The sequence below is a fragment of the Lolium rigidum genome, chromosome 2 (assembly GCF_022539505.1).
Source record: "Lolium rigidum isolate FL_2022 chromosome 2, APGP_CSIRO_Lrig_0.1, whole genome shotgun sequence".
NCBI lineage: Eukaryota > Viridiplantae > Streptophyta > Magnoliopsida > Poales > Poaceae > Lolium > Lolium rigidum.
Genome location: NC_061509.1, coordinates 196,218,542 through 196,235,536, shown reverse-complemented (window position 1 = coordinate 196,235,536; position 16,995 = coordinate 196,218,542). Strand labels below are relative to the sequence as shown.

Below are 16,995 nucleotides of genomic sequence, written 5' to 3'. Positions count from 1 at the left end.
TTACACCGTGTACTCTGACGCATCCAAGCATGGATTGGGTTGCATACTCATGCAGGATCGGAAGGTAATATCTTATGGATCGAGACAACTCAGACCGCATGAAGTGAACTATCCAACACATGACTTACAATTAGCAGCAGTTGTATTTGCACTTAAAACTTGGAGACATTTTCTCTATGGAGCCAAGTGTGAGCTCTATACGGATCATAAGAGTCTCAAATACTTCTTCACTCAGAAGGAACTCAATATGAGGCTGAAAAGATGGCTTGAACTGATCAAGGATTATGATTTGACCATCAATTATACTCCAGGAAAGGCCAATGTTGTAGCAGATGCCTTGTGTAGGAAGAGCACTGGCGGAGTGGAACAAGAGTTATCACCGGAGTTGAGGAAGGAAATAATCCAATCCCAAATACAACTTTGGGAGAAAGAAGCTCATGAAGGACTATCGGCTTTACAAGTAGCCGATGAGCTAAATGTTAACTTGAAGAATTAGATAATGATGGGTCAGTTGGACGATCCATTCATCGTGGAGGAGATGAGAAGGATAGATGAAGGAAGACCATCAGAATTTCATCAAGGAGAATCGGGATCATTATGGTTCCAAAAGAGGATTTGTGTTCCGAATATTGCTGAAATCAAGGAAGTGATACTCCGGGAGCCCATCAAACCCCATACTCCATACATCCGGGAAGTACAAAGATGTACATGGATCTAAAGGAATTATTACGGTGGAACAACATGAAAAGAGAGATAGCACAATACGTGGCGGAATGCCATACCCGCCAAAGAGTGAAGGCTGAACATCGAGTCCGGCGAGGAAAGTTACAACTTTTACCAATTCCGGAATGGAAATGGGAGGAGATAGGAATGGATTTCATCACCGGACTACCCATGACCAATAAAAAGAAGGACATGATATGGGTAATCGTGGACCGGTTGACGAAAAGTGCACACTTCTTAGCGGTAAACCAGCAAGATAAAGGAGAGAAACTCATCGATCTTTACATCAAAGAGATCGTGAGTAAACATGGAGTGCCCAAGAAGATCGTGTCGGATCGAGGATCCGTGTTCACGTCGACATTCCGGAAGCAACTACACGAAGCCTTAGGATCCAAGTTGGATTATAGTACCGCCTATCATCCTCGGACAGGTGGACAAACGGAGAGAACTAATCAGATCCTAGAGGATATGCTTAGGGCTTGTGCCCTAGACTTCGGAGGATCATGGGAGGAACACTTGCCACTAGCAGAGTTTTCATACAATAATAGCTATCAAAGAAGCATCAAGATGGCACCGTTCGAAGCTCTGTATGGAAGGAAGTGTAGATCACCCATATGCTGGTATGAAGCTGGAGCAAGCAAAGAGTTCAATCCTGATTATGTCAAGGAAAAGCAACAAATTATTGACATTATAAGAGATAGGCTCAAGATCGCCCAAAGCCGAACGGAAAAGTTATGCCGATCGAAGAGAAGGACATGGGAGCCAAAAGTTGGAGACATGGTATATCTCAAAGTGAGCCCGATGAAAGGACTTCAGAGATTTGGAGTAAAGGGAAATTTAAGCCCTAGGTACATCGGACCTTTCAAGATTCTGAGTCAAAACCGAGGGTTAGCCTTTGAATTGGAACTACCAGGAAGGTTATCTCAGGTTCACAACGTATTCCATGTGTCGCAACTCAGAAAGTGTTTGAAGACCCAGATGAGCCAGTATCACATGAAGAGCTTGAGTTGCAACCAGATTTGACATACATCGAGAAGCCAACGAAGATTATCGAGGAGAACTGGAAACAACTCAGGAATCGAGCCATAAAATACTGCAAGATACAATGGAAGCATCATCCCGAGAGGGAAGCCACCTGGGAAAAGGAGGAAGACCTGAGGAAAACATACCACGAACTCTTCAGGTATTACAACCACAACTTCGGGATGAAGTTTTCTTTAAGGGGAAAGGCTGTAATGTCCCGAGGTTTATAGACGATCGAGGGTAGATTTTAGAAAGGGATGTGCATTGCATCATAAATTACGGGAAATTTCGCGCTTTTAAAACAAAGCTGCATTGAAGGGGGACAGGTTTCTCTCTCGACATCCTACGGGGTTAGGGTTTCGAGAGTGCGATGAACTTGTTCCTACTTAACTAGATTAGGGTTTTGAGAAGAGAGAAGAGAGATTGCATTACAATCTTAAGTTGCATGATTGAATTCCAAATTAAGTTGTATGATTGAATTCAAACCAAGTTGAATTTGAATTTCAAATTCAAACATTAAATGGATATTCCATAATTCAAACTTGAGTTAATTCAAGAAATAATTATAAGTAATCAAGAAGATAAATAATACAACAATTATATAAAGCTCATTAAGGAAAATGGGAGCTTTATTGATAATCACACATAATACAATGTCATTTACAATATCCAGAATAGAAATATGATATATTACAAAACATTACACAAATTGGGAAAAATAGAAAAGAAAATAAAAAGAAAGGTACAAGGATAGATTCTATCCTAAATACTACAAGATCATCTTCATTTGATCTTGGACTTGATGATCTTCTGGATCATCTTGATCAATTGCTTGAAACCTGCACACAACAAAGCAAAGAATCTAGTTATGCCAAGTGGCATTGCCACTTGGCAGGTTAGCAAAGAAATGGAATAGAGAGGATATGCACAAAGATCAGCCGAACTGATCCTGTCCAAGTCCAAGTGCACAGCACCAGGCTACACACACACACAGCCTGCTCACAAGGCTGTGTGCATGCAGCACACACACACAGTGAGTCACCAAAGGGAAAGGTGGAGCTGCATCGACCGGAGAAGCAAGGGCCAACCATATAAAACCTTTTCCACGAGTAAACCCTAGCTCGAGTCATCGACCAAGCGGCGGGGTAAGTCACCGAGCACCAAGAACGAGCCAAGAACACCAAGAACGGGTGAACAGCTAGAGTTGTTTCACCTATTTCCAATTACCGAAATAAACCAAGATCACAAGCTCACAAGGAGGAGCAGGACAAGCACCGATTCATCAACGAAGCAAAGCAACTCAAACAGAAGCTATCCTCTACACCAACACCCATTTCTAGGAGGCTGGAGAGAGGTATACCACAAATCATGAGCAAGCAGGGTTTTGCTCATACAATCCATCATTTGCACAAGTCACAGAAAGCAAAGTGGGTAGATACCCTATGTTTGTGTCATCATCTGGCTACTAAGCCATTTGGTGCAAGCAAATATGGTAAAGGCCATCAGATGAAGACACAGCTAGCTTAGCCACATACTTAGCACCTATAGCTATTGATGCCATCAGACTGATAGACAATCTGTGTCTATTCATGTTTGTCAACATCAAAGTCCACTGGGAATCCATCAAGGGATTAACCAGTACAGCATTCACCAAATTACAGCAAGCCAAATGGGTGGGAGCTACCCTACCAGCAAAGATTTGCTATCAGGGCCACCTCAACCACTTCACCAAATCCCACAGAGAAGCTAAGCACATATATCATTACCCAGAAGGGTTCAAATGGAGCTAGGGTCCCCAATAAATGATTGGCATCCCTCTAGCTCAACTATATTCATCCATATGATCATTACTGCTAAACAGTTCACATCATTTATCCATCTAGTAAAGCCAGGAATTACAGATAAATGAAACAGATAAGTAACTCAAAGTACTAACACCTTGCCAGTGACCTAATGGCTCACTGCAAGCATCAGATGATGCTTGAGCAAGCATCACCACACACCAGCATAAATACATGTGTCACACAGACACCAGGAGGAGCACCAGATTGGCAAAAGCAGCAAGCAAGGCATGCTAGAATCAATCACTAGCATCACACAGGAATTGTAAGAATTAAACAGCCACAGTTAATCAAGAGATGCTTCACAGATAATCAAATAATAACTCATGATTGTATCCAGAGCACATCAAAGGCATGATGAGCCATTGGATCAAGGTGCACAAGCAAGGCACACATCAAAGCATGATTGAATAACACTGCAAGCTCACAGTACTGCTCAATTGAGCACAATCCTAATTCTGAGCACCAGAATAAGCCACCATGGCTCTGGCACTTGCATAATTGCAAGAAATGGCACACTGTAAACCAGCCAGGGTATCACACATGAATACATTTGAACTATGGCAAGGGTAGCAACTAGAATGAGGCACAGAACATGAATTCAGTAAGAACAGTAAGCACTAGCACGGCCTAAGCAACACTGGCCAAGGCCAGTAGGGCCAATAGCAAGCCAGTAGACCATGGGCATCACTAGATGCTCATGAGCAAGTACGGGAGGGCCACGGCGAGGAGATCACCATGAACGAAGTAGCTAGGAAACACGAGAAGAGCACGAGCGACGGCACACGACGCATAGCGGCATAGGCACAGCAGCAGCATACGCAAAGTATAGCAGAGCACAGAGAAGGAGAAGAAGGGGAAAGATGGAGGCGCGTACCTGGAGCGAAGCACACGATGTGCCATGGCGGCACGGTGGCACGGGCCACCCACGGCAGCGCCAAGCCGCGGCCTGGCCTGGCGTCGCCGAGCGCGAGCGCCCCACGGCAGCACCCACGACGGCGTCACGGCACCAGAAGCGCCGGTGAGCAACCCCTCACCGTGCGGGCGAACACGATGGGGGCAGACGAAGGAGGGGACTAGGTCCAGATCGAGCCGGTGGACCTGCAGCACCGTCATGAGGCGGTTCAGATCCGCCGCATCCCGTCACCGGAGTTGGCTGGAGATGGCCGGAGAATCTCGACGAAGGCGGCGGCGACCACGGAATCGCCAGAGAGACGCGAGGGGATTAGGGTTTCGTTGTGAGGAGAGAGGAGAGAGCGAGTGGGCCGACCGAGCCAACAGAGTGGCTCGGGTGCGACCTAACCCGTTGGGCCACCCTGAAAGGTGGGGCCTAGGGGCATTATGGTCATTTCACAAAATTAGTTAAAAAAATAAACTTTGAAATTACATAAGAAATGTTTAAAAGCTCTAAAAAAATAATTAAAAATATGAAAATTAACCAGCATAAAATTCTCTATCTAAATAAAATGTCAAAGAGAATTTTTGAAGACAACTAGGAATAAGTCTTAATTTGATGATTTAAATAATTATTTAAATCATACATATTATTTTCAATAATGAAAATAGGTCCATTAATGCAATTGGACTTTAAAAAAAACACCTTGACAACATTTCAAGGTTGTATTTACCCTAAATAGAGTATCTCCAAATCAATCTTAGTATTAACCTCTTACATGAAATAATAATGTCATCGGAAGGGGGGAACAAACCCTACAAGCTGGAATCATGCATAATTGCTTCTTTAACCATTGCCCTTATCGGACAATGATGCTATTTTTCGAAACGAGAGGACAAGGGTCAGTCCACACCATCCAACTGCAAAACTTTGCAGTGTTTAGGCAAGTTCATCACTTGCTCATGTCATTTGAGTATCTTTATCAAATTACTTGCAAAGTACTATGATTACCACTATTGCATAAAAACCAAAACCACTACTTTCATAACTATGAATATGACTATGTGGTTGGCAATGGAACCATGGATTGTGTTTATATGGTGGAGGTTCCATTGCAAGGGTTTATATCCATCTAGGATTAAACAACAAATGTCACCAGTGATTCTTGTGCCGTAATACCCGTGTTAACCATAAGATCCGGAGTGGGACGGAGTAGTCAAAAGTGTTTCCACCTCTCGTTCATCAACGGATGCGCTTTACCGTAGACACTTGTATCGTCGGGGGCGAGCGGTAGGTCGGGGAAGCCTTAAGTCCCCACGGCATTGTCCGTAGACACTTGTCGCCCGAAGAACAAGCGGTAGGGTGGGGAAGCCTTAAGTCCCCACGGTATTGTGGTCTATGATGGGTTGCAGCTACCGGCGTCGGAATGTATGGTAGAGCCCTGCATTGACGTCGTGGTCGGGGTCCACCCTGAAATCTACGGGAATAATGGGACCGGCGTGGACCCAGGATCGGGGCATGCAACAAAGGGTGGGTGTTCGAGGTAGCGGAGGAACATGATTGGCTAGACCTTATACCGGGCCTCACACCGTAGGAAGTGTGGACGGGAAAGCTGCCGGTTGGCACCAAGGTTAAGATCTATTATGGGTAAAGCAACACACCTCTCGCAAAGTGTAAAGAACCGTGACCTGTCACTCTCGTTCGGGATATGGAGCTGCGAACGCGGCGGAAAGGAGCTCCATGAAGTTCTAGTAAACCGGTGAAGGCTGACGGACATAGCTCTTTGAAATAAAAGCAATCTCTTAAAGAAATGTTTATCAAAACCTGCATTGGTATTAGACTTTCTGGTCTAATATCGTATCTAGTGCATTAAACACCTCTTATCTTTAATGAACTTGTTGAGTACGCTCGTACTCATCCCACTCTTAAATCCCTTGCTTAGATTGTCTGAATCGTTTGGAGGAGGACTACGACAACCCTGAAGGAGCCGATATCATCGGCTATGAAGAACCAGACCTCTCTGGAGGTGTTGAAGGCGTAGACTACCTCATAGTCTCCGGAACCGGGGAGGCTTCCGGAGGAGATCAAGCCTAGAAGCACCGAGTAGTAGTATTAGCCGAGCAGTGCGAACTCTTAGTACTTAGTCGCTCGAGGCAATAAATGTATAACTTAATGAGACTTCTATATTGTAAGCAAAGTTGGGTTCGCCTCGAACCCGGGAGTATCCCTCTTAGGACCCAAGAGGAGCTCCGAGACGATATGTGTATTATGCTTGTAATAATAAATGAATGAGTTATGGACCTGCTATGTTCTGTTGTACTACTCTGAGGGATGTAATATTTGTGGAATGGTACTTCGTGAATGTTATATCAACGACTGGCATACTACAACATGCAGTGGTATGCAGGGTCACCACAGGCTTGGTCGGGGAAATGGCCGCCGGCAGCTTCCCTTTAAGAGGCTCGGACGCCATCTCGCCTTCAATGGCCTGCCACTGCAACGCCGCCTCGCTGCGCACGCTCGCGGAAGCCGAGGCACGCCATTAACGCGGTCCTGCAAAGGCTGCAGAGCGCCGCTCGCAAGTAATGCCGCGGAAGACGATGCAGTTGTGTCCCTGCCAGGCGGGCCCGTGCGAGGACCGAGCGGACACTTTGCGCGTCCGCTCAGCGTCCGCAGAGACGCAAACCTGGCAGGTTTGCGTCTCTGCGGACGGCCCGGTTACTATGCGTCGCGTCGCTGGAGATGGTGTCAGATGCATTTCCGGTAACGGCGGACGCAAACGGTCGCTACCTAAGTAGGAAGCCTATAGGAGCATAGGAATTCCAGCCTTGTGCACCAGCGGCGCGGCGGCGCATCAGCGGGAGGCGGCGGCAGCTACGAACCTTCCCACCAAACGCTGTCTCCATCGGTCGGCCGGTGCGCGCGCGCGCAGAGGCGCAGCCGAAAAGAAGACCCACGCCGTGCACCGTGCACAGCGTCACCCTCACCTACCCAAGCACACCATCTGACGTAGTGACGCGCGCCGGAGATCGATCGGTCGTCATATACGTACGTGCGCCGAGGAAATCCCGGTCCTGCCCTCGCGCCCTGGTAGCGCAGGGCGCGCTGACCTGTGGGGACATCTTCGGCATGGCAGGGTCGTCTCGGTCTCACTAAAACCCAAGAAGATTCTGATCCTTTCACCACTGTCACTGGGTAGTCAGTCAGTACGCCTTCGGCTCGATCGGCAGCAGAGCAGAGCAGGCCCCCTATTTATGTCGCTTGTGTCGCTGGACTTGGTCGTCACTCTTCACTTGCCAGCCAGAGCTTTCCCCAGGCGAGCCTCCTCTTGCATCTGTTGGTGTAACTGTACGGCCGGCCTGAGAAGATGGGGCGATCGCCGTGCTGCGAGAAGGAGGCCGGGCTGAAGAAGGGCCCCTGGACGCCGGAGGAGGACCAGAAGCTGCTCGCCCACATCGACCAGCACGGCCACGGCTGCTGGCGCTCGCTGCCCGCCAAGGCCGGTACGTCAGCTCCCGTTCCATACGTGCAGCTTTATTTGCTCGTCGGCAAGATCGAGCGGCGATTCTGACGTGTTCGTGCGTGCGTGTTCAGGGCTGCGGCGGTGCGGCAAGAGCTGCCGGCTCCGGTGGACCAACTACCTCCGGCCGGACATCAAGCGCGGCAAGTTCACGCTACAGGAGGAGCAAACCATCATCCAGCTCCACGCGCTACTCGGAAACAGGTAAGTGATCAGGCGTGTGCAGCTCTGCTTCTGCGCGAATGCACTGTGATGCTCCCACACGTACGTTGCTCCCTGAATTTTCGAAGCACAACGAGCAACTTAATTTGCATGAAACCACAAGATCATGGCTAGCTAACTCTTCCTACACTGCACCACACACCCTTTTAGTTCCTCTCTCTCTCTCCCCTCGGGGCGGAAGAGCTTGACTAGCTGAAGAACAGCTCATTCGCATACATTTACCCCTGACAACCCCATACTACAAGATAGTACACAGTACTTAAACCATCACTGAAACCACAGGGTAAAAATAGGAGATCGCCATCTCACTGCTTAATTGCACTCTGGTACGTACTACGTTTAACCCAGCAAGCAAGTAGTAGGTTGGTTAGTCACGTACTCACGTTTGCCATTAAATCAGGCTGAGCCCGGCCCTAGCTAAGCTGTCCTGCGGCTAGCTCACCATCCATGTCAGGGAATTGGACCATTGTCAGTCACCGCCTGCTTGCCGTCCTGCCATCTTGACTTGCTACTATTCCACATCATTCCCCCTCCACATCTCTGTCGGTACTACTGTCTCTCTTCCTCGATGGTGCCCGCGTCTTCTTCACTCCCGCTACTCACCACACTCACCTCTAATCATTTATTTATGCCTTCCATCGCTTCAGACTCGAGAAAGGAGAGGTAAAACGACAACGGTAGGAGTATGTGGCCACTCATCCGAACATCCTGTAATAACGTGGTGTATGTTCTCCCCTCTCCTCTCCAGGTGGTCGGCGATCGCCACGCACCTGCCCAAGCGCACGGACAACGAGATCAAGAACTACTGGAACACGCACCTCAAGAAGCGCCTCGCCAAGATGGGCATCGACCCCGTCACGCACAAGCCACGCGCCGACGCCGACACCACCGCTGGCTCCGGCGCGCGCTCCAGGGTCGCCGCGCACCTCAGCCACACGGCGCAGTGGGAGAGCGCGCGGCTCGAGGCCGAGGCGCGCCTCGCGCGCGACGCCAAGCTCAGGGCGCTCGCCTCGCCGCCGCCGCCGCCCGCGTCCAGCGTGCTCGACTCGCCCACCTCCACGCTCAGCTTCTCCGAGACCGCCATGTTCGCCGGCGCGGCCCACGATGTGCACGGCGTCGCGCTCGCATCAGTCCAGCAACTGCAGTCGTACGGCAAAGCAGCGTGCCAAGACGACTGTTTCGGTGGCGGCACCGAAACAGAGTTCGTCGGAGCCGGGACGTTTAACAGTGCGCTTCTCGACTGCTCTGTCGCCGGCGCAGACCAGAGGCTCCTGGTGGCCGTGCCAGACGCCGACGACGGCGATCAGAGCGAGGAGGGCAAGGGCTACTGGAGCAGCATACTCAACATGGTTAACTCCTCCGTCTCCCCGTCGTTGACCTCTGAGGTGGTGCAACACCCTGTGATGATGTACTTGCCCCCGGCGACGGAAGAGTTCTGAATGTCGAAGCCTCCTAATTAATCTGCTGCACTCACACAGTGAAGCGTTTGTGCCTCTCGCACAATGATACAGGGGCAAGTGCTAACGTTAATTTTCAGCGTGTTCTTGTAGGTTCGTTTCGACATGCTATGGTTTATTTGTGTGGAATAATAAGCCTGTAGTACTAATTTAGTTTTGTCTAATTTATCGGACCTCTGATCATCTGATGTAGGTTTGATCAAAAGATCAAAAAAAAAAATAGCATCAATCGTGTGGCAGTAAGAGTACCCCTGGAGTTCTGCATGTGGAAAACAATACGAAGGTTTTGTATTTGATTTTCAAAACATGAACATCCTTTAAAAAATCTAAAATATCTTTAAATCATGAACACGTTTCAGTAAAAAAGTAAATAAAAAATGGAAGGAGAAAATGTAAAAACGAAAACCTACAAAATAGGAAAGAGAAAAGAAGAAAGAGAAATTAAAGAAAAAAATATAAAAAGAACCGTTTAAATGCATCCTTCCGGCACACCGTGGGTCTCCCTTGAATTGGATTCAAATAGTTTGGGGGCGCCTATTTGCCGCTCGACACGAGCTGTCCTTCATGGCCCACTCCCAATGCGGCCCAATAACATATATTGTTTCTCTTTTTAGTTTTGTCTACTTTATCGAACCTGATGTAGGTTTTATCAAAAGATAAAAAAAACATCAATTGTCTGGCAGTAAGAGTACCCCTGGAGTTCTCCATGTGGAAAACAACACGAAGGTTTTGTATTTGATTTTCAAAACATGAACATCCTTTTGAAAATCTAAATATTTTTAAATCATGAACATGTGTCAGTAAAAAAGTAAATAAAAAATGGAAGGAGAAAATGTAAAAACGAAAACCTACAAAATAGGAAAGAGAAAAGAAGAAAGAGAAATTAAAGAAAAAATATATAAAAAGAACCGTTTAAATGCATCCTTCCGGCACACCGTGGGTCTCCGCTAAATTGGATGCAAATAGTTTGGGGGCGCCTATTTGCCGCTCGACATGAGCTGTCCTTCATGGGCCACTCCCAATGCGGCCCAAACATATATTGTTTCTTTTTTACATTTTCTAATAGTTTTTTTTATAAATTCGAAAAATAATTTATTTCACTCTCTTATTTTTATTCATCCACGAAAGAAACTACTGATGTAAGAGAGAATTTTATTTAAAAAGTATTCACATGTGTCAAAAAATACTAATACAACTTTCTCCCTTATTTGGACATATTTCTTATCTCATTTAAACGGTTCATCAAAGAAGAGCATTTATCTAATTTGAAATGATTTTCAACATGAATACTCATCTTATTTGAATTATTATTTCAACAAATTTTAATTCTAAATATTTATGTTCTTTATATGATTTTTAAAAAGGAACGTTTATCTTATCTTTAAAAGGGAAAACTATTAATATTTTTTGAACAAGATAAATATTTGTTAATTTTAAAAAAGAAAATACAATTTGAAATGGAAAACACTAAATACAAATAGTAGAAAACAAGGAAAATAAATATAAAAATAATCAAATAATTACTTGACAAAAAAGAAAACATAAGTTATAAAGTATTAAAAATAGAAGGAAAGAAAATAAGAAGAATAAAAGGTAAACAAACATGATAATAAAGAAACAACGAATAGGTTTCGTGATCTACTTTTGTTAAAATTGAAAAATACAAAAATACACGGAAACTAAAATATAAATAATTTAAAACAATCCAAAAAAGAAAACCGAAGCAGGACAAACTAGTGGAAAAAATAATGCTATTGCCATCATTTTGTAATTCTTTTCGTGCATTTTATATCAAAGTTGAATTGAAACAATGACAAAAATTATGGAACAGATGGAATAACAGGTAAGAATACCGGACTAGAGAACCAATGAGAGTAAACAAAACACGTGTAGGAATCCGGAGAAAAAGTAGCAAATCGAACTTGAGAAAGGAATCACCGTGCGGGAACTAAAGGGACAGACCTAGAAGACAGACGGGTTACACGCCATCTACATCCGGCACCGCAAGGTGAGCCTTTTATACACCGCTCTTAGCGGCACCGATCTCCTGCGTCGCTGGAAGCGATGGCTTTGTGGCCCCTCTGATGAGGCCCATTGAAATTCTGTTGCTAGTCGTTCGGTCCACTTTTTCTGTTGTTCCTCCTCTATATATTTTCAAAATCCACATATATTGTAAAACTAAATATTTTTGAAAATCCGAATTCATTTTGATATCACATTATTGAAAATCTGAATATATTTCGCATCTGCACATTTTTCAAAATCTGAACAATCTTAGGATTTGAACATTTTTAAAAATCTGCAATTTCAAATCCAAACAATTCAAAAAAATCATAAAACCTAAAGTAAAGAAAAAACCAAAAAAGAAACTGAGGAAGAAAACCAAATGAAGAAAATGCAGTTTGAAAACGCACTTGACCGTGGGAAATGGAAACACAAAAAAGAAACCACGTTTGCTCCACCATTTTCTATTAGACTTTTACTTGTGAGAGGTGAATTACTCATTTGTTCCATCTTTTTTTCTTTGTCCCTTCTGTGGAAATGCAGTCATGTATTCTAACAAACTTTGTTTTGTCATATAAAAGGATATCAGAATGCAATTTATGTACCAAGACCAACGAGAAAAACACTACTCCCTTCCTGTATTTCTAAGTAATTATTTTGAACCGAAGAGAGTACTAGAAAAGCTATGCCGGCCGTGCTCAGTTGTCTGCGAGGGGAGGCCGAGAACAGAGTAGAGCAGGAGAGGGGTCCTGGACCGGAAGAAGTAACAAATTAGGTCATGGTCACGCGTGCTCATCTACGCACCGTAGACACGGCTCTCGTGCGCTGTCCGTCGGCATATGCACCGCGCAACACGAATCTAGTTTTACCGGAACACAGTACACAGGGGCTTCTCTTCCCACATGTATAATAAATGTACTCGTGCCGAAAATACGGGCATTGACCGTGTCAGTCGGGGGGGCCATCGTTTGAATCCCGTCCTCCGGTCTTCACCCCACTTGACTGCATCCCCTGCTTCAGGTTAATCTCTTTCTCTGCCACCTGTTTTAGCACATTCTTCTTCCTCGGCGCGGTGGAAGTGAAAAATCACTGTGTCGGTCAGTGTAGAGCCGTAGAACTAAAACAGATACGTCTGATTGTTCCACTAACTTGTCGGAGCAACATTAATTCTTCCAAAGGTATATGGCTGCAGAGCTGACAGTATCCGAGGTGAGCACTACTCCTCTTCCTAATCTGGTGGCGCGTTGCGGCGGACGCCTCCGTTTAGGGTCGTTTCCAATTTCCAACCGTATATACCTAGGTGTCGATCTGGTATTAGCGTTCTTCATTCTTGGCTGGTTCCCTGCGAGTTTCTTCAAGGGCTATGCGGATGCTCCGCATACACTGGATTTGCTGAACCGTCAAGCGTTCTTCCAAACTAGTCTCTGTTTTAGCATCAGTGAGAGCATCTTCAGTCGCGTCCCCCAAACCGTCCCTCAAAGTGATTTGGGGAACGCCGGACAAAAAAACGTTCCCAGCCGCGCGCCCCAAAGGCCCTTTTTGTCCGGCGCGGCCCGATACGGTGTCCGGCGTCCCGAGCCCGTCCCCGTCCCACAGGGGACGCACCGGGCACGCCGGACACAACGAAATGAGAGGCGAGGAGGCGCGGGCCCGACCCGTCGGCGGCTCGGACGCTCAACCGCCACATACGTAGCGACGGTGCAGTTGCCAGGAAGCGGAACCGTCGCATTGGCAACCGCGTCGACGACGCGCCAACCCCGCCGGAATGGAGCGCCGACTCCTCGGAAGAGCAACCTGCGGTGACCCAGCATACCACTGCATGTTGTAGTATACAAGTCGTTGATATGATCTTTGTGAAGGGACTTCTTCACAAATTGCCATATCCCTCAGAGTGGTACAACAGAAATATTGCAGGTCATAACACTCCATACTTTATTACAAACATTGTCTTAACAAGTTGGTATTCTCACAGGTCCTATGAGAACACCCTAAGATACTACTTAAGTACGATTACAACTTATAACCATATATAAAAGAGAGCTCAACAACTTATTTAGGTAAGTTCTACGTTGCTCGGCTCTATGATGCTGGGGTATGTCACTACTCCTCCACCTCCGTGTCATCTGGTCCATAGACTATCCCATAGTCTACTCCTTCCACTCCGTCGGTAAGATCAGGTTCTTCGTAGACCAGCTCGTAACTTCCTTCTGGTGCTCCATCGTTGATGGCCTCCACTTCCGGATCACGAGTCTAGCAAGGGTGTCGAAAGAAAGTGAGTACGGGGGTACTCGGCAAGTTCTAAAAGAATAAAAAGGTGTTTGATGCACTAGCTACGACCATTGATCGGGAAATCGCGAGGTCAATGCATGTTTCATAATCATTTCTTCAAAAGGTTGCTTTTATTGTGAAAACTATGCCCGTCGGTCTTCACGGGTTGACTAGAACTTCATGGAGTTCCTTTCTGCCGCGTTCGCGAGTTCCCTTCCCGGAACAAGGAGTGACGACCACAATTTGATACACTCTGCGAGAGGTGCGTTACTTTTCCCACAAGAGATTCCACCCCTTTTTGCCATCCGCGAGGACTTGCCCCCGTTCACACTTCCTTTGGTGTGAGGCCGGGTATGAAAATCCAAGCCCACACCGCCTTCTCACGCGACCGCAAACCCACCCTTTTGTCCAACCGTACACCCCTAGTAGACTTCTCCCGATAATACGGCTTTACTCACGGTGTACTCGGACAATCCTTCGTAGATCGTAGAGCCATCATCACTAATGGATGGGGATTTAAAAGGCTATCCCAACCTACGGCGGTGCCTCCAACACCCCGCCGACTCTACCAATCCGTTGGCGTGCAGAAGGGAAAAGATACGGCTGCCTTCCCCAGAGCCATTATAGATCTCATGGTCAACGCGGTTTGTACGGCGCTAGAATCACTGGACGGCATTGGTAGTTAATCCTAGGGTGATATAACCCATTGCAATGGAACCTCCACCATATCAACACATACCATGGTTCCATTGCCCACCACATAGTCATATTCATAATTGGCAAGTAACATTTCATTTGCGATGCGGGAGTGATAAGTATATAGCTTTGCATTAAAGTAATAGAAAATACTCAAGTTGGTATGAGCAAGGGTGAACTTGCTCGTGGATCGCGAGATAGTGCAGTTCAATGCAGTTGATGGAACCTGGACCTCGGTTTCTATAAGAAGCATCATTGTCCGGTAAAGACAATGTTATAAAATCCAAATAATGCAATCACGGATTTATTATTTTATGTTGAATCCCTTTACCCCGCTGGTTATAGCAATTTAGGGTTGAGTTAAGATTTATGTCTTTGACAATAACTTGCAATAGATTTAAAAGTGTAACTCAATTTAATTCTCATAAAGTACAATAATTCCAAGTAAAACTATTTGACTTGATGGTTTATTTTTCATTCCAAAAATAATTTGAAATAATAGAGTTATCTCTATATTTTACGGAAATAATAGGAAATAGAGTATCTTTCTCTGTGAAATACCTTTCTTAATAGAAATGACTTGGAATAGTAGAATTTCCTTTTGAAATGTTTGAAAATAAGTATTTGAACTTATTTGAGATTTGTCCTTGAATTTTAAATACAAGGAAATAATAATTTGAATTTCCAAATCATTATTTTAAATTCTTAAAATTCATAATTTTGAATTTATTTCATAAATTACATTTCATATTTTATTCTTGTTAAGATTTATTTTTCATTCATTAATCCAATTTTTAATGGATTTTTAGACTTGTATTTTATTTATTAAAAATTGGCAAAGTTCGGTCTTTTATTAATTGTTAAAAGACAAAAATGCCCCCTGGCCCCTATTTATATTGCCTCTACTTCTTCCCTGGCCATGACACACAGGCTCATTTACTTTATGACTCACCCCTTGCCTTGCCTTGCTGTTGCTTGCCTAGCAACAGCCTTCATATGGTGAAACTTGAGCCCCCGTGGCTTGCTCGATGCTCGAGTCCGCCTATGTTTATGCGAGTGCTCGTCCGAGATTTTGGACAAGCACAAGTGTGCTTGTGACGGTTTCCATTGTCCAAAGCCGAACTTTGTGTTATTTCTGCTAACTGTCTAAACTGAATCTTGCTAATACTTGTATTCTGGCTAGTTCTTATTCTCTGTGTTATTTGCAGGTTTAAATTATACTATGGCCAGAAGATCATCCTCAAGACACTTAGTTTAGGTTTAGTTTAGAATTAAACTTGTAATTTTCCTTTTCTTTTATTCTGTTCATTATATCTCAATTCTTGTATCAAGAATATTGTAAAGACTTTGTAATTGTGTTGTATATCAATAAAGCTCAAGTTTTTGGTTTATGAGCTTTTGTATTATGTAATGTGTATATTCTTGATTAAATATTGTATTTGATATTCACTTTGAAATTCAAAATGATTTGAATTTATATCTTGTGTTTGAATTTTAAATTCATTGTTTATATTGTGTGATGTTTATATTTAAATGTTTAACACTTATCAAATGCAAACATTCCCCAAAGTAACAAGTTACAAAAGAGATCATGTCGAAATTTCCCTAACTCACATTGCCTAACCCTAAATGCAAAATGAGAGAGAACCTCGATCCCTCTTAGGTTTAGTTGCAATAAGGCGCGAAAATTTCCCCGTTTTGCGATGAAATGCACATCCCATTTCTAAATCTACCCTTCGTTGTTCCTATGTTCGGGTTATTACAGCCTCTCCCCTTAACGAAACTTCGTCCCGAAGTTAAGATTGGTACTGAACATCTCGGGGTACGACTTCCTCAATTCTTCTTCCGTCTCCCAAGTTGCTTCTCGCTCAGGATGATGTTGCCATTGAACTTTGCAATATTTGATTGTTCTGTTTCTTAACTTCTTCCATTGTACTTCTAAGATCTTTTCCGGTCTTTCCACATAAGTTAGGTCAGATTGCAATTCGATTTCCTCATATGTGATAGGATCATCCGGTGCCTTCAAACACTTTCTGAGTTGTGAAACATGAAACACATTATGAACTTGACTTAATTGTGCCGGTAATTCCAACTCAAAAGCTGTTCCTCGATTCTGACTGAGTATCTTAAATGGTCCTATATATCGAGGACTTAACTTTCCTTTCACTCCGAACCTCTTAAGTCCTTTCATTGGGCTAACCTTTAAATAAACCATGTCTCCCACTTTCGGTTCCCAATCTCTTCTTTTTAAGTCGGCGTAACTCTTCTGACGACTACGAGCTATTTTGAGTCTATCCCGGATCACCTCGATGACTTCTTGTCTCTCCTTGATGTAGTCCGGTGTAA

At 44.8% G+C, this 16,995-nt stretch overlaps 1 protein-coding gene across 1 annotated transcript; it reads left to right on the top strand.

Annotated features, from left to right (window-relative positions):
• Positions 1-7,849: 7,849 nt before the first annotated feature.
• On the top strand, positions 7,850-9,663 carry LOC124690443 (transcription factor MYB106-like). Its single transcript, XM_047223829.1, has 3 exons — positions 7,850-7,985; positions 8,077-8,206; positions 8,973-9,663. The coding sequence occupies exons 1-3, from the start codon at positions 7,850-7,852 to the stop codon at positions 9,661-9,663; spliced, it is 957 nt and encodes a 318-aa protein (XP_047079785.1).
• Positions 9,664-16,995: the final 7,332 nt, after the last annotated feature.